The 21,958-nt window shown below is 40.0% G+C and overlaps 1 protein-coding gene across 1 annotated transcript in view; it reads left to right on the top strand.

Moving 5' to 3' along the window:
• Positions 1-21,958, top strand: part of LOC126262257 (centrosome-associated protein CEP250-like) — a 490,208-nt gene that overhangs the window by 319,444 nt on the left and 148,806 nt on the right. The window contains exons 4-5 of the mRNA XM_049958743.1: positions 840-973; positions 20,760-20,927. Of these exons, the coding sequence (XP_049814700.1) occupies positions 840-973; positions 20,760-20,927 (302 nt within the window). The remainder of the gene's footprint in view (positions 1-839; positions 974-20,759; positions 20,928-21,958) is intronic.

Genomic DNA, 21,958 nt, shown 5'->3' with positions numbered 1-21,958 from the left:
TATGCTATAGCATTGTGTTGTTAAATTGGCAAGTTATCGTAGTGTTTTTCATTAGTTTCACCTTCTTTGACAGGATATTTTATGGAATCTTGAAAGATAGAGGTTGAAAAAAATGAGTTTAAGAATTTATAGTTACAATATCCAGTTATTCATATGCAATGGGTGAAGTCAGTATTTGCTGATTTCATTGCTAGGTGTTAATAAAACAAATAATTTTCCCTTCATAATATATGTATCTCAGACAAGTATTCTGATTGCTTGTATGTCACATGAATGTTAATTGTAACATTGAACCTTGTTTAATATATGCTGTAGCAATTGTTTTTATTTTTGGTATTAAGGCTTCATTCGAACATGAAATGTTTTTTCATGTTCTGTTAAGCAGATTCATTTCAGCTGTGTTTCGTGCAGTATAGAAGAAACAAAACTGCATGGGTTAGAGCAAGATTGTTAGGCTTCATTGGGAGGGTACCAGACGTCACATTTCCGTAGGTATATCCTCGGCATTCCCCTGGCGGGACTGGGGAAAGGTGCGAAAGCCTGCAGTCAGGACAACTTTCTGCATCGGCAATCGTATTCGGGCCTGCCGAATACAGAGCAGGATCCGCTTCGGCACTCTGCTCAACCGGAAGGTACTGCCAGCAAACAATGGGGTACTACTGGTTGGATGTCTGTGCCCTGCGACCTCACTGTCCATAGCAACCACGCTTGTGTAGAAGAGCCCTGCACCCAACTTCAGCGCTGTTGCTCACTGTCATCTCTTTTATTTTTCTGTCCCTGCTGCCCGCCACTGCATACACCTGATTTGTGTTGTTTACGTTGCTTTGAATGTTTTGTAGGTGGTAAAATGCTAGATGGAGACAGGGAGTCATTTGAATCCCTCCAGGCCAGGCTGATAGAGAGTGAGGATAAAATTCGGCACTATGAGAATCTTGTGAGGAATCGAGACCAGGAACTCAGTAAGACTAAGAGAGTGAGTACGTCGATAATGTTGGAAAAATTTGTTGTAACAGTTCTTTGAACTGACACAGATCCTGGTCAGGATGTTGTAACCTGCCAGCACGGGTGTCAGAAGTGCAATGTTTACTAACCCTAATGGACGTGACTGGCTGCCTGTGAATGTTTTGCAAGTCTGTTGGCCCGATTTGTTACTGTATGTAAAACGTTTCACAACTGATGGCAATTTCTTCTCTTAACACTGCTTCTGTGTTTGAATTGTGTCTTTTAGTTGACTGGCATATTACCCCTCTATGCCAGACTAGTTCATTGTGTTGCATAGATAAAGAATTATCCACATTTAATGAATTATTTATGCTTTATGCTGCCATTAACTGCGAAAATACGCTAAAGTAATGTACATTCCCATTGCTCCTTCCCTATTGCTTTGTCTTGTGGGGCATGAAAATTAATGTGTGTGGTATTTCTACTGCCAGCAGGATTCATCATTCATAAGCCAGCTCTGTCCTTTCGTTCAACAGTTTTCAGTGAGGCCCTATTTATACCTCTATTAATTATTATTTAATTCAATTAATATGCAAAATTTTCGTGTTGCAAAGGGTTAGTTAAACAAAAGTACTACTGAAATCTGTTTTTTTTTTTCATTCCGGCCTGTCGTTTCCTGCTCTTGATACCTTGAATTCAAGCATAAATTGTTGGTGATCACAAATAAATCCAGCACGCATGCAGAAGGAAGAGGCAGCTCCTTAAATGTTTGGTATGTGTAATAGAAAGATGAAATTTTTCGAAAACTATATTTTTCTGATCAAGAGTAAGTGTTCTCAAACTGCAACTAAAAAGCTGGCCAAATTTTAGCAGTAGCAGTAGTTAGAAGAAAATCACATTTTGTTGTTTATGTGCACCATCCTCTCTAGAACTTCTACTGTAAATGACTAAAAAAGCTTGAAGTGTTTACTCTGCACTAATTTTGTACATAAAGCTGGATTTTTTATTGTTATGTTACAATAATTTCCAAAAAATAGATTTTCCTTCTTTCAGTTAAGAGTAAAATTTACTGTATCTAAAAATGATTCATATGAAAGTACTAACTGAAAATACAGAAACTAGAGAGTTATTAACTGGTTGCTGATTATGTTTTGCATATGATAAGAAAAACTGAAACAGCATAAGTATTGTTATCTAAACAGTCATACAGTAAATAGTCTGACACTGTGATTCCTACAATTTATTACAAAATTCAGATAACTAAATGAAATATCATGTAACACATTACAGAAAAACCAGATGTCGAAATACTCTTTGTAGGTAACGTGGAGTGATATTAAATTCATCTTTTTTTAGGCAGTGAAACTTTCATAGGCGTATTGAATAATATTTCATTAATGACTGACGTCTTAAAATCTTAGTATGTTTGCAATAGTTCAGAAATTCATTATCTTTACAACTTGTTCTAATTTGCAGGATCCTAACATCATAAATAATTGAATTAGCTTGTTTGTGACTTTTTCAAATAGTTTAAGAGTTACTGCTATATGGTTTCTACAACTCAGTATTACCTAAAAATACATTGTACGATAATAAATGTACAAAATGGAACTTCTTAACAGATATAAATACTTTCACGTAATGGAATTTCTGATATGGATGGCAGTGGAAATTTTTACAGAAGTATGTCTTGGAACATACCGATGCTCACAACATTAAGACTATTTGTCCTTTCGAATAACTACAATAGCTGCACCATATTACAAGTGCTAGTGCACTTTTAATTTCTGAGGATATGAGAAACAAGTAGTGAACTGAAGAACATGGTGTAAAAATACAATCCTGTTGAGAAAGGATGAGTTACGCACTTCAAAGAGACACAGTATCTCATTTTACTATTGAAATTGACAGCAAGGGAAAATTTACTTTACAGTACTTTGATCAAGTATTAAGGTTAAGTGGTATGGACTCCAGATTGATTTATTAAAAGAAAAAGTACAGAATGAAAAATCATCTTCAGTTACTTAAAAATTACCGAGCGCGAGGTGGCGCAGTGGTTAGCACACTGGACTCGCATTCGGGAGGACGACGGTTCAATCCTGCGTCCGGCAATCCTGATTTAAGTTTTCTGTGATTTCCCTAAATCGCTCCAGGCAATTCTGGGATGGTTCCTTTGAAAGGGCACGGCCGACTTCCTTCCCTAATCTGATGAGACCGATGACCTCGCTGTCTGGTCTATTCCCCCAAACAACTCAATCCCCCCAACTTAAAAATTTTAGTGCATTTATCAATTGCTTCTGCATTTAATCTCATTTTTTAAATTTGAACTTATTACATAGGTCTTTGCAATAATATCCAAATTAAACTACACAGTTGAATAGTGTTAATCGTCAGTTGTTTTATAAAATGCTGTAAAATAATTAATACATTGTTATGTTTTACTAAGCTACAAAATTACCATCTTAGAGTCTTGTGATAACAGGTCTGTTATTGCTTCCACAAAAAAGATATTTTTGAAGTTATTATCAGCTATATAATTTCATTAAAAATAGTCAATGAAAAAACATGTAATTAAAGCAACAGCTTCTAATGGATGTGTTTAAGACGCTGAGATATTACAAGGATTTCTTTGAAATATGCAACTGAAACAAAACCAATAGCTATACAGAAGCAATTATTAACATAATTTGCATATAGTTTGAAAGACTAAACCATAAAATTAGTCATTTTGTGGAACTCTCTCTCTGCATAATCACTGGCACAAAGGTTTTACTTTATAACTTTCACAATTAAAAAGCATATCACATGTAACTGAATTAAAATAACTTTGTTATTGATAATAGGCATTGACAGGGTTCAGAGTTGTCAACTTGTGTATGGCATATGACATACTTAGTATTCATCAGATACGTGGACTATAAATGAAAAGAAAATTAGCATTCAGATTTGTTACTGATATCTTTATTGTAACGTAATTACTGGTTTGCAGCTAAACAAGGGCCACATTATAAGTGTTGACCTACAAGCTGTAAACACTATAAACCAACGAAGGATAACCCAACAGTAGATGCACGGCACTCAAATCAGAATTATGAAATTGCCAACACATTATTTACAGCAGCAGTTATTGACTGTTCATCACGAAAAAACTGTCACACTGCGTATAACAAGACGAAATGCCTTCAGAGACATATGAGAATATGTATCTAATGCACTCCTAAACAAAATGAAAAGAAAACTGTTAATGTGCTGTTAACTGTCACTGTAAACATAAGAGGAACTTGATATACATCAATGAAATCTGCAAGGAATGGTAAGGAAGCTTTGGGCACAGCATGACTCAGCTCACCTCCCATAATAGAGAATCTCCTTACTCCCGACTAGGCAGCTTTAAAACAAGTTGATTTGTAATGTTTGTATGCAACAATCTAAACTGCACTGCACATGACGTACGAAATAAGTTTTCATTATATACTGGCAGCTCTTGAAATTATATGCTGTTTGTTTTTTTAATTTCGAAGCATCATCTTAACCGTGACTAATAACGAAACAATTAGCAGTTCATTGTCTAGCTTTGTTTATTGCAAAGAATGTAGTTTTCATTCTAACGGTTTGTTAACGTCATTTAAAAGCGACTGCTCAGCGAAGAAAACTCACAAATCTAAAAACAGCGGTTTATAATCTCGTAGAAAAAATACAGCATGCACTGAAGAACTATTTTCAAACATCTGTTTCAGTTACAGACAAATATTTTTACAGAGGCACTGCATACGACGCACACTCGATCAATAAGCTGCTCTCCACTTCCATTCCATTGTACTCCACAAAGCCATAGGCCCCTATGTGCGTAGTGGAGACATTGTATTGTGCAGAGATTTGCTCGTGTGTTCGGAGCCTTAAGGCATAACGCAAAAAAGCCTGATAAAGGTACGACAAACAAGCGAAGCACACGTGGAGCCCAAAAAATAGCTGTGAATTGGTAATGGGTATCCTCTGCCACATAATTTGCTAAAATATCAATTACGAAGTTATTTTAATCAAAATTTAGTGAATATGTAAACTGGCAAGCTACATTCCTCTTTAGCTTGAAAATAACTATTTGCAGTAATTTAAAAGAAAATTTCTTGTTCATATTGTTACACGTCCATCTAATTATGAATTGTGTGTTAACTCTACTTGATGCGAAAGTATGAAGAAATTTTTGAGGCAGTGAATATGGAAATTGACAAGCTATATTCTTCTTTAGCTTGAAAATAACTATTTGCAGTAATTTAAAAGAAAATTTCTTGTTCATATTGTTACACGTCCATCTAATTATGAATTGTGTGTTAACTCTTTACTTGATGCGAAAATATGAAGAAATTTTTGACGCAGTTTCAGCAGAAATATAATTTGATTTCAAGCATAGAAAACGAAACGAAAATTGGTTAAAGGTATTAAGATGTGGAATGAGTAGGTAAGCTAAAATCATATCTCGCGAACATAAATTATTCAAGTTCCTTGAAACGAATCAAGTTATGTGTAATTTAATTAAAGGGACAACTGATTTGCTATTCTGTTTCTCTCTCTCTGTCCATCTGTCTCTTTCACTTATTAGTCTTTATTTTCTGTTCATAATGTAAAGGATGTCATACTGCAAACGAACAGTGGAAACTGCAGAACAAAATGTGTGCCTGGATGAAATGTTTAGCTGTTCCACAAGGAACTTTCTATTGAGGATGGTGCAAGAACACATGCTAAAAATGTTCACAAAATTCTGAGTGCAGCCTTCTTTTAATGAATGATGTATATTTTGCTTGCTAATTCAGGAATTAAAGGCCACGAATGAGACACTTAGAGCCCTTCAGATCCAGTTAGAGAAAGCTTACAGTCAAAATTCCAGCGGTCCCTCTAACAGTACCCTGACTGCCATTCTGGAAACGAAGGACGCTCGAATTGCGACCTTGGAGAAGGAGGTGTGCCTCCTCGAGAAAGAGCTGGATAGGCTGCGCGAGGCGGGGGCGGGGGCGGGGGTGGTGGCTCGACTCTCCCCCCTCCCCCCCGCAATGTCCGAGCACGACAAGTCAGAGTTTAGCATTAAGCGGCAAGTAAGTCAGCACAGGGACGCCCACCACTACTCTGTACAGCATCTCTGACTACATATCTTTTCTTTTCTTTTGCATTGGAATTTGTCTTTGTTTTGAAATTATTACGGCCATGGCATCTTATGATTTTCTTTTCCTTTTTTAGATGTATGTCAGGAAAATTAAACACAGACGGCTGATATATTTTGGGAACGGCTACAGCATCGTGTAGTGTTGTCTGGTGGTCTGGTGTTGTGTTTTACTTTTTATTTCCTCCCTCCTCCACGATGAACAGCGGAACGGAATCGGCCGAAACAAATTTGACACCTCATTTTCTTATAAATACTAATTAATAAGAAAGTCAAGTTCCGCGTCGGCTCCATTTAAGAGGACGACGCTTTTCAATATGTGCGGGAAGTGCGTGTTAAGTAAACGACAGACCGTTTTTTAGCTGGTCTGATGTTGCCAACATATATGTCGAATTTGTTTGTGTGCTCGTCTTTGTTCATCAGTGACAAACTTCCTGATCTGTGTTTCACTTTCTGCTCTCGCCAAACTGTTGGTGACGGCCTCACAGCTTCTAGTGACTTTTTGGAGAGACAAAAACTAACATTTTACCACCTTCATTATGCTGTCCTATATTTCTGTCTGAGTTTTCCGTTTCTCCAGTACAGCATGGCCTGCCAGGATATGACGCATGCGTTCGTTACCCCGTCACGTAGACTAGGTAGCCTGTAGTATAGAGTAAGTCTTGTTTGTGATTTGAACTAATACTGGCTTTTACAGGAAAACACGGCTTTGCCCTCACTGTCGGAATGCCTTGGTGTATTTGTTACTGTCGTTGTGAGAATATGTATTTCCAGGAATGAACTTTACAGCAGTTACTAAACGGATTCACTCAGCATGACTTTGACAAGCTCGTGTTCAAGTCTACACTTAATTTCTGCAATCAAAGACAAGTAAATGAAGGAAAGTAACGAATGGGGTAATTCCACTTCTGTGATGTGCATGCCAAGCTCTTGTGCTGCCGCCTACTTCGAATTTATAAATGCTACATAGGCCAGTGAGTTTGCATTTTTGAAAAAAGAAATCCTTTTTTGCGCTTACTTGAGCAATGTTCCCTCTACAGTGTGACTTTTTTTACAGCGCTTTTGGTAAACTAATAGGAATTAGTGCAGTATTGTTAATGTCTGCATCACGCATCATTCTAACCATTTTCTCATATCTTCATGCCTATGCTTATGTATGCAAATCTAGTTTTAACAAATAGAATCCTTATGGGTGTTGCTTCTGGAGAAACGACTTTTCATTCAGTGGTGTCAGAAGGAAACTATTTTCATTGTAAAGTGGTAATGAAGTTAGAAAAAAAAAGATTGTACAGATAGTAGTTACTAAAAATTTTAAATTAAGGCATATGAGTTAAGTATAAAGTGTATTTTCTACTCATTAATGATTTAACCTAATGCTGCTTAAAGGAGAATTTGTTCATAGATTTGTTACAGTCCAGCGCTATTAGTAAATTATGTAGTACACCAATTTTTCAAGTGACTTATTTTTACTCAGATTTTCCATTCCAATCTAGGTTTCAGATTGATATTTTCGTTGTCTGCGTTTGGGGAAATGGACAATATTCATAAATTCGAAATCAACTAAATACATAACTTACTGGGCACTTTTCTGTAAATTAATTGAACGCCTCCATTACGACAGTTTTTATTTACTTATACCAGCGTGGAGTACCCGTTAACAAATAAATTACAGATAAATATTTTGCCGTAAATGAAAATCTAGCACCTCTCTTTAATCTACCAGTTTTCTTTGTATTAACTGAAACGCACGTTTGCAGCCGTTTTGAGCACTATTATCAAGTTCTCGTGATTAATATAGTTATTATTACGTATGCAAAAGAGACTTGCGGAGGCTATCGTTGTGGGAGCCCGGACGAGAAAAACGTGCAGAGTTTTAGAAGCGATGATACAATGCTAAGGGGTGAATAAGAAACGGGAATTAACACAAAAAATGTGCTAGGGTGGTTCCAGGAATCAAAAAGTAAGTAATAAAATTAGAGGGGATAAAATAAAATAAAATAATCGAGACCGTACAAATACGTAGGTGGTAAGATAACTGAAGATGGAAGATACGGAGAACGCGTAAAACGATGAATAAGAGAAGTAAAAACAATGTTTATTAAAAAAAAGGATATGTGGTGTGCTCAAACAGTACAAATATCAGAGTGATGGGAAACCTGATAAAAAGCTGCACTTGGAGCAAAGCATTTAGGTAGCACGTTGTATGAATTACTAGATCAACACGAAATGCAAAAACAGATCATCGCCAACTGTGCACCTTTGAATAATTAACTGTTGTACTACGCATGTTTTACGAGGGGCGTTCAGAAAGTAAGCTCCGATCGGTCGCGAAATGGAAACGACTATGAAAATCCGATAAAGCTTTGCACAGATGTGTTGGGTAGTGTCTCTAGTATAACCCCAGTTAGCATCACGTCGCTCTTCTCATTTCTGAGCTCGCAGTGAGTGCGAAAAGATGTCTAGAAAGTGTCTGCCGCCAAGTACGAGGGCCTGGTGAGAAATTTCGCCTGAAGCTATGCAGCTAACATTACATAACTGTCGTGCTGTTTCTTCTTCAAGACAATTCTCAGCCGCATTCTGCAGGGGCAATGAAGATGCTCCTGCATCGTTTTCAAATGGAAATGTGAGATTACCCACAATACAGTCCGCAATTGTCTCCCCCTGAGTTTCATCTCTGGTCACATGAACCGCTGTCTTTGAAGACAACATTTTGACACAGACAACGAGGTGTAGGCCAGCGTGGAGAATTGGCGGAAAGCACTGGCGGCTGCCTTCTATGATGAGGCTATTGAAAAGTTGGTACAACGCTATGACAAAAGTCTAAGTCAGAACGGCGACTACGTAGAGAAGTAGCTGAAAGGTGTAGCTAATTGTTACAAGTAAAACGTTTCTGATGTTCACTGTGGTTTCAATTTGGCAATCAATCGGAGCTTACTTTCTGAACAGGCCTCGTATATTCAAATGCGGCGCGTTTTCAAGTGAGAGTCCATCGCGTTTAAAAAGACTCTCAGTCAGCGTCGTCTGTGGCGTATATGTTGTACTTTTCGTGACCAGTCAATTGTTGTTTGCTTCCTGTTACAATAGGGTCGAATAACGGCGAAAATAAAGAATGCTTCCAGCTGCTAAATCCCAGCAGCAAATGGATCGCAAAGGAGAATTGCCGAAATTTATTGTCAGCTGCGTGAAACGTATTGACAGTGATGTCAGTAGATAGAATACCGACACTTGTACGGTGCTATAGAACACGAAACTGTTTAAAAGTGCCGTCAACTATGCCTACTTACTACAAAGACTAGGCGTGTGTTGTTTTGCACTCTTTAACAGAGAGAAAAACCAAGTGTTTTGTATTGTCTTTGTGCTAAGAATCATAAGGTTTCATCTCAGCCTCGATAGTGGCCTCATTACAATTCAGTTAAACGGAAAAATTTCAAAGAGACTCAGTCTCAAAGGAGTATCGAGACAACTTTGTTCGGCTATCAAAAGCGTGTATCTCCAATTAATTTGTAGAAGTTGTAGGCACCACCGCCTTGCAGATTCGTTGTTCAACACTTTCTAAATTATAACTTGAAGTTAAAGAACTGACGACGGAAGAAGAATACGTCAATCCCAATGTAAAATTTTTAGTCATCTACTTTTGATATTGCGTGCCCGCTATAAGTGCTGGTATTCTAGAATCAACGATTTGAATAAACATTAGCGCAAGATTATTTGAACTCCTAACAGGCCACTTAAGAAATATAGTTTCACGGTTTCAGAAATATTAGATTGGACTTGATGAATGGTAGAAAAATCACTTGAGAATGTTTGTTATCATTCTGCTTTCATAACCATCCTTCTCTGTTTCTCTGGAAAACGCGTTACTACATCTTATTATTTCTGTTACCGAAGAAAACTAAGTGTATGGTATTTGGTTAATTATGTTCGCTTTTATTTTTTAATTTATTTTATTTTATTTTTTGTTAGCAAATTTCATTCACTACATTTTTCCTTCCTAGGCATAAATAAAGCCTAATGTGAAGTACTGGTTATAAGGCTTCGGTGCAGATTTGTGATCATGAAAACTTTTGTTAGACATGGAGTTGTTTCTTTTTACGTACGTTTGATGTACACACCGTACAGCTACCGCTATGTTACGTAAGTGGCACAACTGTTGATTAGAAAATGGTAAATAATAGCACAATACCGTGATTTGTTCTGAAGTGAAAATTCTACTTTATCTTCTCGTTACACGATCGTTTTCGTAGGTAATAAAAAATGCGTGTATGGGACACTATTGTCTGACAGATAGTCTTGGTTGGTATGAAATCTCTCCACGGGAACTGGTAATCAACTGTCTGTGCGGATTACAATATCTTAACACGTCCATAATGCTTCTGTAACTAGTGTATATTTTCATGCATGGCTAATAGTGATACGAGCGGTGTCTCATCATCATCAGTCTTGCAAAAAATGACTTGCTAAGTCAAGTCAAGTTAAGTCAAGTCGCACAAACAATTTCTAGAGAGTCAGTCAGTATCCTGTGGAGGTATCTGAGGAAGTTTGCTCGATGGAGAGACGCTCTTCTTATTTACGTTATGTATCGCGTGTCGCATGCTCAGTCTGTAACTGTAGATCGTCTGGAAGAGCAAGTTACCCATTTTGATACTAGCGAACTTTGTGCCTCTGTGTTTTTTCCCATACTTTTTTCCAAGAATTATTTGCCCTCGTTTTGAGTTTAGAAATGTGACCATTTATACTGTGATCGGGATTGAGCAAATGCAGGAATGGCTTGGTACACCGGTATTCAGAGATAGTTCGTGAAAGTTCCACATCACTGTAACTCAGTCATCACCTGAATTTGTTTCTAGATAACATATGGTATCTCATGTATAGAATTCTGGAAAAATAGAAAAAAATAAATATTTATAGTTTTCTGAAGCACTCATGAATAAGGATAAAACATATCTACTTCTTTGGACGAGGTACTTATTCTTAACTGTTATTGCAGTAAGTGGATTATTAAGAAAACTGAGTAAGGGAATCAGTGTTGCAAGTTACCGATCTACTATGCATACTTTTGCCGCAGTTGATGGAACGTCTCTGAGTACTACATTGTCGTTTTAAACGCTCCTCTCCTATAGTCATATTCGTTTCAGTTATCGAAGTAGCTGCTCCTTTTTACTAGCCCCTATCAATTTATATTGCGCCGTTTCTATTTAACATTCAGTTCAACGTGGACGGAATTATTTCCTGTTTATTCCCTTGCGTTCTTGGTTATCATGTCGTGGTCGTTTTGTGTCATTTTACACAGCGAAGTAAATTGAAATATTGTTATGAGACAGAATGCGTCGCCAAGTTAATGAAAAAATAGCATCGACTGAGACCAAATTACGGACGTTGATGTGTGCAGTTTGCGGCGAACCCGCTTCTCTCTCGATGTAGATACCATTCTTCCGACTGGAAATTCTTTTTACTGCTTTTTCCACCACGGCTAAGCAGAGATATCTTGACTTTAATACGGCCGTGAAAATACATCGTTGCAGGGGGCACCAATTTATCTTCGTAATCGCGTCAAAAGTTAATTCTATGCTCGTAATCGTGTAGCCATGATAACTGGAAGCCGTTGCTCTAGTGTTTAGCAATCATTTGATTAACTGTTCTGAAAGCATGAAGTGCTTTGTACCCAGTCTGTATTTTATTCTAGATAATTACACCTGTAATTATAACTAGAGCGAGATTAATATCGCCGAATTACTTTCCGTATTGTTGTATGTTATCTTACGCTCCACTATGCAAGAGATGAAAAGTATGCTTTCATATAAAGCTTCGAATATAAAATCGTTTGGCGGAAGTGTATCTCGTGAAACTGTGTTAAACTAAAGCCAAACAGAGGGATTAGAAATATTTTGAAATCAGTTCTTAAGAAAATTTTCGTTTACTTGTCCGAGGAGAAACAAAGCAACATAACGTTTTCAACCGTTTCTTTCTTTCCTTTTTACTTTTTTTATTTATATGACGGAGTACCAATAGTTGAGGTTAAAATTATGCTATGTGGAAGAATAAGGTTTTAAAAATACTTATTCCTTTTTCTCAGAACATACACCTTTTGGTTTGCTTCTAAACATTATACCAGACTGTAACGTCATCTGCTTAAAACTTTTTCTCAGTTTTCGTTTGTTATTGAAGTGACCTTCGTCCTGCTTCCGTTTACTGCGTTATGTAAGTAGTATTTGTGTTGCAAGTAAGTAACATAGGTTTGGTATTCTAATGCAGTGTATAGTTTTACCCCTACGCTAAATCGTATGGACCGTAATTAGGCCTGGGTGGTTCACGAAAAATGAGGAATTTCGTGGAAGATACATATGATGCATGATGGGTGTCATTCAATTAGCACGGAAGCCTCACAGAACACTCGAAAAATATTCACGCAGAAGCATTGAAAGAAAGGCTACACAAATCAAATTAGAGCCGAGTTTTGAAATTCCAGGAATCTAGTTTCGGGACAGGATTAATTTTTTTTCCGCTCAATATCCTAAGAGACAAATAGTATCTGTACACGGTACCCTGCGTTGCATACGGGATAGTGCTTTACGGAATCTGGTTGTAAATGTATGTTATACTCCCCGCACCTGAGAAAAGTCATACGTGTTCAGCGAATATTGTGAAGTTAAATTTTTATGAATGAGACATTGGAAGAACCCACATTTTCATTTACCTCTAAAGTAGGTACATGTATTAATGAAATGAAAAGCAACGGCTCGGATTATTTATAGGCTATTTGCCGTGGTTTATTAGTGCGCATCTGTTTCACGACTTTGAACTGTATCCTTACGGCACGGCAAGCTTGATTGAAATCGTTCATTTCGATGGAAGTGGAGGAGAAGTTTGCTACGGACGTGTCCCTGGGCTCCACCGAAAGGTCCATCGCAGCCTTATGATAAATAACGGGTGGAAATATTTTTAGGGCTGGAAGAAACGAACGCAGGCTCTGAATAATTCCAGTACTTTGAAGGCTACCATCACTAACTTAACGTGTTCGACAAATACAAAAATCTGCTACGTCAGTCGCTTTCATTTTTTGAGTCAAACTTCATATGCAATATTTTCCAGCTAGGTGCTCGACCACTGGATTTCTGTGAAACCTGTGACACCGTAAATATACAGGTCAGTGTCGAGAAGCAGCCGCGCCCTAACACACCACAACATAATAGTTTCTTAATATTTTGACCAGTCGCTTCTTATCAAGCCTCATTCAAAACATCTTAGTGAACGGATGCAGTTGTACAAAAAGGCTTGCTGACATGAGGATGAGACGAAACTTGAGAATATAGCTGTTGCAGTACGCTGGTTTTACAACCATGCAAAAAGGAATTGTTCCAAATACTAATTACTTTCACATTGTAAGTTTTATTGTCAGTTCTGACAATGGCAACTGGTGGTGCTGAGCGAAATACGTATTGGCCAAACACTAATCAAGACCATTGCGGAGATGGTTCAAATGGCTCTGAGCACTATGGGACTCAACTTCTGAGGTCATTAGTCCCCTAGAACTTAGAACTAGTTAAACCTAACTAACCTAAGGACATCACAAACATCCATGCCCGAGGCAGGCTCCGAACCTGCGACCGTAGCGGTCTTGCGGTTCCAGACTGCAGCGCCTTTAACCGCACGGCCACTTCGGCCGGCATTGCGGAGATGTATTTGACAAAACGACAGAAGGTTATGCACTGAATCTTCATGAACAAAATGTAAACAGGGTGGAGAGGATGACACAGAATAACGGGAATGTTTGAAATGAGTAGTGGCAGCCGTGGGCAGGTCGCAGCACTGCGGGTTCGTGACAACGAGTAAACAGTCCGCCATTTCAGTAATCATGGCTCAGTGGAACGAACAACAGCGTGCGTTAGCCATAAAAATGTTTTATAAAGGCAATGATAGTTTGGTAGCGGCGCAGAGGGAGTTTCGACTTTTTTATAATTTAGGACGCCATGACGCCGTTCCGGCGAAACACGCGATAAGTTCGATTAATAACTCTGAAGAGACTGGATCTGCCCTCATTCTTCAGCGAACATTGATGTTGTAAGCAAGTCTGCCTTAAGGAGCCCACGGCATTCAGTTCGTAAGCAAGCAGCAGTGGTTGGAATGGGGAGAGTGTTAGCAGAATTCTTCATCGTGATGTAAAATTTCATCCTTACAAAAACTATAGATGGTGCAACAATTGAAGGACAACGATTACCGGTTACGATTAGGATTCTGTCAACAAATACTAACAGAAATTACGATGAACTTCTAAACAAGTTATGGATTTCAGATGAGGCACATTTTCATCTCACAGGTTATGTGAATAAACAGAACTACCGTTACTGGGCAAACACAAATCCTAATGACGTTCTTGAGCGACCTATACACGCTAGTAGAGCGACCATATTTTTCACAAATGAACAGGGAAACACAATAACTGTCAATGCCGATCGTTACGTGGAGATGTTTCGAACTTCCGTTACATCTGCATTGAACAACCTCCCAGACGTTCAAGAAGCCTGGTTTCAACAGGACGCAGTGACATCACACACTGGACGGCAATCAATGGCTTATGTGCAAGAATTGTTTGGCAACCGTGTGATCTCGCGATTCGGTAACATTCCCAGGCCTCCTAGATCGCCAGATTTATCCGTTTGTGATTTTTTCTTGTGGGGCTACCTCAAGAGCAAAGTCCACACGACTCGACCAAGAACCCTAGATGAGTTGAAACAGAGAATTCGGGATGCAATTCACAGTATCCCAGCTGAGATGTTGCAGCAGTCAATGAGAAATCTCAACAGCAGATTTCACGAATGTATTCGAACAGAAGGACGTAATTTTTAAAAAATGATAAATGCCATCCATGTTTCGTAAATGGCAAAGTTGTAAGGTTTCAATTACTATGAATGCAATGTCTTTCCTTCATCATTTCTAGTTTTATGTGATTGTGGAAATTTTCCTTTTTTTCTATGTCACCCTGCATGAGGCGAGTACGAAGTTGATAAATATGTGCAGAATCAGGCAGAAAAGGGTGACACGCAACGCGTAGCAAACCTTCATTCTAAATTGCATTCCGCTGAGTGCGCGCTCATCTATACAAAATTGATCTGATATCTTAATTCAGTCGGATACGTCCTCAACTTTTGGTGGTAGCGATATTACGTTAATGGAGAATGAAAATTGAAACAATCATATCGGAACCGATACAGGGCCACCACGATGTCTTTCAGCGACTTTATTTTGCATTCCTTCTTACTTCGGACTGTTAACCAAATGTCGCGTTAACAATGAACTTGTACACTTCAGCAGACCGTGTCATAACTTTACGTAAAAAATTGTATTAGCTGTGAATATTTACTACCGAATAGCTAGTTATGTGGAGAACCTGTTATCACTTGACATATACTTGAACTGACTATATTTATAACTTCGTGTAAAAAATTCTAAATTGCCTTTGTTACGACTATTCATTACCTAATACAGTGAAGCACCAAAGAAACTGGGATAGGCATGCGTATTCAAATACAGAGAAACTGCCTGTAAACAGGCAGAATAGGGCGCTTCGGTGGGCAACTACTTTATAAGCACGTGTCTGGCGCAGTTGTCAGATCGGTTACTGGTGCTACAACGGCAGGTTATCAAGATTTAAACGAGTTTGAAGGTGGTGCTATAGTCGGCGCTCGAGCTATGGGACACAGCATCTCCGGGGTAGCGATGAAGTGGAGATTTTCCCGTACGATCATTTCACGAGTGTACCGTGAATATCAGGAATCCGCTAAAACATCAAATCTCCGATATCGCTGCGGCCGGAAAAAAATCCAACAAGAACGAGACAAACGACGACTGATAGGAACCATTCAACATGACAGAAGTGTAACCCTTCCGCAAATTGCTGCAGTGTCAGCGTGCGAACCATTCAACGAAACATCATCGATATGGGCTTTCGGAGCCAAAGACCCACACGTACACCCTTGATGACTGCGTGACACAAAGCTTTACGCCTCGCCTGCGCCCATCAACACCGACGTGGACTGTTGATGACTGGAAACATGTTGCCTGGTCGGACGAGTCTTGTTTCATATCGTATCGAGTGCATGGACGTGTACGGGTATGGAGACAACCTCACGCATCCATGGACCCTGCATGTCATAAGGGGATTGTTGAAGCTGGTGAAGGCTCTGTAATGATGTGGGGCGTGTGCAGTTGGAGAGATATAGGACGCCTGATACGTCTTGATACTATTCTGACAGGTGACACGTACGTAAGCATCCTGTCTGATCACCTGCATCCATTCATTTCCATTGTGCATTCCTACGGACTTGGACAATTGCAGCAGGACGATGAGACACCCCACACGTCCAGAATTGCTACAGAGTGGCTCCAGGAACACTCTTCTGAGTTAAAACACTTCGGCTGGCCATTATACTCCCCAGACATGAACATTATCGAGCAAATCTGGGATGCCTTGCAACATGCTGTTCAGAAGAGATCTCCACCTCCTCTTACGGATTTATAGACAACCCTGCAGGATTCATGGTGTCAGTTCCCTCCAGCACTGCTTCAGACATTAGTCGAGTCTATGCCACGTCTTGTTGCGGCGCTTCTGTGTACTCGCTGATACCCTACACGATATTAGACAGGTGTTCCAGTTTCTTTGGCTCTTCAGTGTATAAAAGACGATCAAAAAATTTCCGTTTCAGGGCGTTGCTGCTGCGTATATGCAACGTAGCGCTACTGGTGTGTGATCACGGAAATGTAGACAAGGGATTAGTGTGGCACTTGTGTCTTTCCAAGTGCGTGCGGTAAATGCGGAAACGTGAACTATGGCGACGTTATTGCCAAATGCGTCAAAATAAGACCAACGTGCTGTTATTCTGTTCTTGGCTGTCGAAGAGCAAACACAGGTAGACATCCATCGGAGAATGAACTGTGTGTATTGGGCAACACGTCTGTCGAAACCCACGGTTCTGGAGTGGTGCATCAACGGGTGCTGCTACTTCATAATAACGCACGTCCCCACACCTCGAATGTCGTAACGCAGAAATTACACCAATTCAAGTGGTAGATACTCGAACTCCTGCTCTGTAGTCCTAATCTCTCCCCATGCGATTATCACGCCTTCGGTCCCGTAAAAATTGCCCTGAAGGACGACTATTCCTGTTGATGAGGATGTGCAGTAGGCGGATTTCTTTACACAGCAGGACACGGTGTTTTATCAAACAAGTATCTTCAACCGGTAAGTCTATAGGATGATTTCATCAGTGCTCACGGCGATTTGGCCTGGTTAGCCATACCAATTCTGGACTATAAAGTCTCCGAACGAAAGCTTTTTGATCGCCCCTGATAGTTACACGCAGGACCTTGTCGTAACGCATCAGAAACGCTTAATGTTAAGAGGTCGCAAAATGTTGCAGCGCACAAGGAAGCGATTACTGAAATTACGAGAAAAATAATAAAATATTTTCCTTAAATTTTAAACGCTTAGTTACCGCTTATGATGGAGATTCCATCTCTTGTTCAAGACTTACCGACAGTGAGAAATATGTTTAGTATGCTCTCGGTTTGAATAATTACTTACACAGAATCCCGGAATTGTACCTGCCCTGTAGTTTACGGTTATGAGCTGAATCTTTTAACGTTGGATTTGAACAGATGACAGAAAATTAGTGTGGGTCAGAGCCATAACCGTCACATATCTTTCTTGTTTGCAAGGACAGGTACCGCTGTTCTCAGTCTGAAGGGTGGTTTCGAAACCACAGCGGTTTACTAGACAACGTGCGGGGTATGCCCTCCTCCCTCTCCGGTCTTAGAACTGACTGACCTAGCCCAGTTATGGTGAGACCAACAGTTTAACGTCAACTCCGAACAGCTGTGCAACTTGGCATTTTTCACATATACAGATCACCTCGATTGACACTTAGCCACTGAGCCTACCCATGAAGCGTCCTTGGAAGGTACGAACAGAGGAGGAGGTGACGATTTGACCACCTTGCAACCCTGTGTGAAATTTCTTAGTCGGTGCTGTGTAAGTGACGGGCATTCTTCCTGTTTTAAAATCGAGAATTTAGATCGGACATTCATTTCACCAATTTTGACCGTTGTTTCCTGTCATCAGCGACAACACGAAACTACGCAATACACGCACTCATTGTAGTCAACGAGACAAACGCGCATGCCGCACAAGCAATCTTAGGAAGCCTTATACCCGGTCGTGAACCACAGTAGTAAATAAATAAATCACATATTGATTATACATTTACTTGTTAAAACGCATTTTATTCTCTCTTTCATTTTTAAAATCACGACATCGATAAATATACATTTACACTATTTATTTCAACAGCTGTAGAGAGCACACACAGTAACGACACACCTAAGTCCCACACGCTTGCTCGTGCTGGGAATCGAACCCATATGTCCACGTTACGGTGCAGCGGCACTAACATGAGAGCACGGAACCCGGTGTGTTGTGGACTGCACAAGAGTTAAAACATGAGCGGCACCGCGCACCATAGAGCAGCGCATGCTTATTGTGCGCATTTGTTCCGTGAAACGGCACCAGAATGCGTGTCAGAGACAACATGAAATTAATTACGCCCCCTTATAGAGCACAAACTCGAATTGAAGGAAATACTGTCCTCCATGTCAGCAGTAACTTCGATGATATCCGAAGTCATTTAGAACACCCCCAAGAAACTGTCCCACCGCTTACACGTGCCGACTTAGAGTAAAGAGAGGAGAAATTCATGGCCCTTGCTACAACGTGGCGCAAGAAATCACAGTTGGGGTTGTAACATGTACTGCGAAAGGGTCTAACTTGACATTACTGGTAATTAAGTGAAAGTGAACGGGCATGGTTGACACCCTTCACGATCGAGAGGTTGATAACTGATAAGCACATTGCCGGTCCGATGTTTTTCAACAGCAGGGACCTCCGAAGCGGAACTGCATATTTTAAATTCATTCGTCAATAAGATGGACAATACTGTTCCTGTGAGATACGACTATCCATCTTCAACATCACACGCGATCCATCCATCACCTACACAAGCACAACATTTCAATGATTACACACGCTTGTTCGGTGCCTCCGGCATATAGACTGCTGTATTCCCTAGTTAAGAGAAGCGCGTTGAACTATTCATTTGTGTCTGGGTATGCTCAGACAACTTTTAGTGTCGGTCATAAAATTGTCAGGCTCCGGAGAAAAAAGAAAGAAAGGAAATAATTACGGTTTAACGTTCCGTCGACAGAGACTGAGCACAGTTCAGATTCGGCAATCATTCGCGTGTTTCTGTTCTTTTGAAAGAAACATCCCGATTTTCACTTTAAGTGACTTAGAGAAATCGCGAAACTCCCTAACCTGTATGGGTTTTTGAACCCTGTTCTCCTGGATTCGAATTCAGTCCTTCACCATTACACACTCAACAATCATGTTAGATGTTGTTGAAAATAATCCCTTTGCACTTCAATTCTCCCTGCAGGAGTCACTGTGCTTTATGGGGTTTGCTTCCCTCCCCTCTGACACTTCAAAATGGTTCAAATGGCTCTGAGCACTATGGGACTGAACATCTGAGGTCATCAGTCCCCTAGATCTTAGAACTACTTAAACCTAACTAACCTAATGACATCACACACATCCATGCCCGAGGCAGGATTCGAACCTGCGACCGTAGCGGTCGCGCGGTTCCAGACTGAAGCGCCTAGAACCGCTCGGCCACACCGGCACGCCCTGGCACTTCCAAAACCTGTAAGTTAAAGCGCACACGTAGTTTAAGCATTGGCCCCAGCGATGCTAAATTAAATGAAACCATTTTTCATGCAAGACTATTTTGATTTGCCAAAAATTATCTACGGTGGGTCAGTTTCGACTCTGTTGTCATTTTGAAGTGAACCATCATTATCATGAGTGTACGATCTAGCACACTGTTGACATAGTTAGTTGAAATTATAATGCATGGAACGACCCACATACACCAGAGTTCATATATAAAACGAGACAAAATCAAAGTAACTACAAGAACAACATTGACATTGAACGAGCGAATCAGAAAAACCCAATTTCTATGCATGTCATGACCTCATAGTAGGGTTTTGCACTAACTGGTATAAGTGTACTAATGTATGAAAGCAGCATTAGTGTTAATTGTACTACTTTTTTATTTTTGTTCTGACACCACTGTAATATGTACTACAAAATTACTGTATTCATCATTCCTTTTTTTTTGCTGCTGCTATGTTAGAGGGAGCATTGTTCCAGCATCAGACCCAGGGGCATAATTTTTTAATTTTCTAATAGTGTCCAGTATCTTTACAAAAAAAAAATAATAACTTTTGAGTGACTACTAAAAAAAATTAAAATTGCAAAAATTTCAAATATCTGATTCATTATTAAAGAAAACAGGAATCTAAGTAAATTGTTACTAAATTTGAATTTGGCTATTTAGAGGCTTTAAATTCCATTCTGGAGCAAATAATTTCATAGTTTACTTGCCAGAATTAGAACCAGATTGAGCTACTATGGGTCTTAACTTGCCGACCCTTTAAAATTGAGTAATCTCTAAGTGAGGGAAGTAATTGTCCCCCTGGTGAGTGTGTCTGAGTGTGCATGCACGTAGCTTCCGACTGCGCCGTTCTGATGTCTGCTTGTTGTGTGGCTCGCTAGCTGGACGAGTTCCGCGCGGAGATCCAGCGGCGCGACCAGGAGATCCTGGCCATGAGCGCCAAGATGAAGACGCTCGAGGAGCAGCACCAGGACTACCAGAGGCACATAGCCGTCCTCAAGGAGTCGCTCTGCGCCAAGGAGGAGCACTACAACATGCTGCAGGCGGATGTGAGTACCAGTCGTTTCCCATGGTCTTACGAGAGTGATTTCCACCAAACACTCAATTTACCTTTACAGTCATTTTATACAGCATTTTAACTACATACAGGGTGCAGAGAAAAACTAATAACGGGGTCAGAACAGTATAGGAGACGTAGATTGAGCTAGATTTGTCGCATAATCATAGGTCCGAGCAAGGCCATAAAATAGCAGCAAATCCTGTCTTCATGGGTTTACTCCTTTAAAGCCGTACTTATGATGTGTGCCCATCTCTCACACATGTTTGTATTATGAGGAAGTGTCACCGACTGATATTTATGTAGGGATGTCGATGGTTAGTCATAGGAAAAAAAAAGTTCAAATGTGTGTGAAATCTTATGGGACTTAACTGTTAAGGTCACCAGTCCCTAAGCTTACACACTACTTAACCTAAATTATCCTAAGGACAAACACACGCACACACACACACACACACCATACACACACACACACACACACACACACACACACACACACACACACATGCCCGAGGGAGGACTCGAACTTCCGCCGGGACCAGCCGCACAGTCCATGATCGCAGCGCCTTAGGCTAGCCTCCATCCGTATAGTTTGTCCCTCAGAATTTCACTGCAGAGGGTAGCGTTTGTACGCACATTTTTCATTATGAGGGGCCATCATTAAGTAATGCAACACATTTTTCTCTGAAAGCATGTTGGTTGCATCCTGGATTGTGCAGTACACCATATTATTCCCCACTCTTTTGGCTACAAAACCCTAGTTTTCAACATACTTACTGGGAGGGCCTGTGTGCCACTGGCTGGTCGACGTCAGTGACAACGTCCTGCTGCATCAGTAGCCTTCCCATCACACATGCACTACTTCCCGTAGAGTGCATCCCTCATTGAGCCAAATAGATGGAAGTCGGAAGGTGTGGGATCCGAGCTGTGGCATGTATGAAGAAGAACAGTTCAGTGAAGTTTTGTGAGCTCCTCTCGGGTTCGCAGACTTGTGTGAGGCCTTGCGTTGTCTTGGAGGACGAG

Source organism: Schistocerca nitens, chromosome 6 (assembly GCF_023898315.1).
Source record: "Schistocerca nitens isolate TAMUIC-IGC-003100 chromosome 6, iqSchNite1.1, whole genome shotgun sequence".
In the NCBI taxonomy this organism is placed as follows: Eukaryota; Metazoa; Arthropoda; class Insecta; order Orthoptera; family Acrididae; genus Schistocerca; species Schistocerca nitens.
The sequence above is the reverse complement of the archived record's forward strand: the minus strand, read 5'-3'. Positions and strand labels throughout refer to the sequence as shown.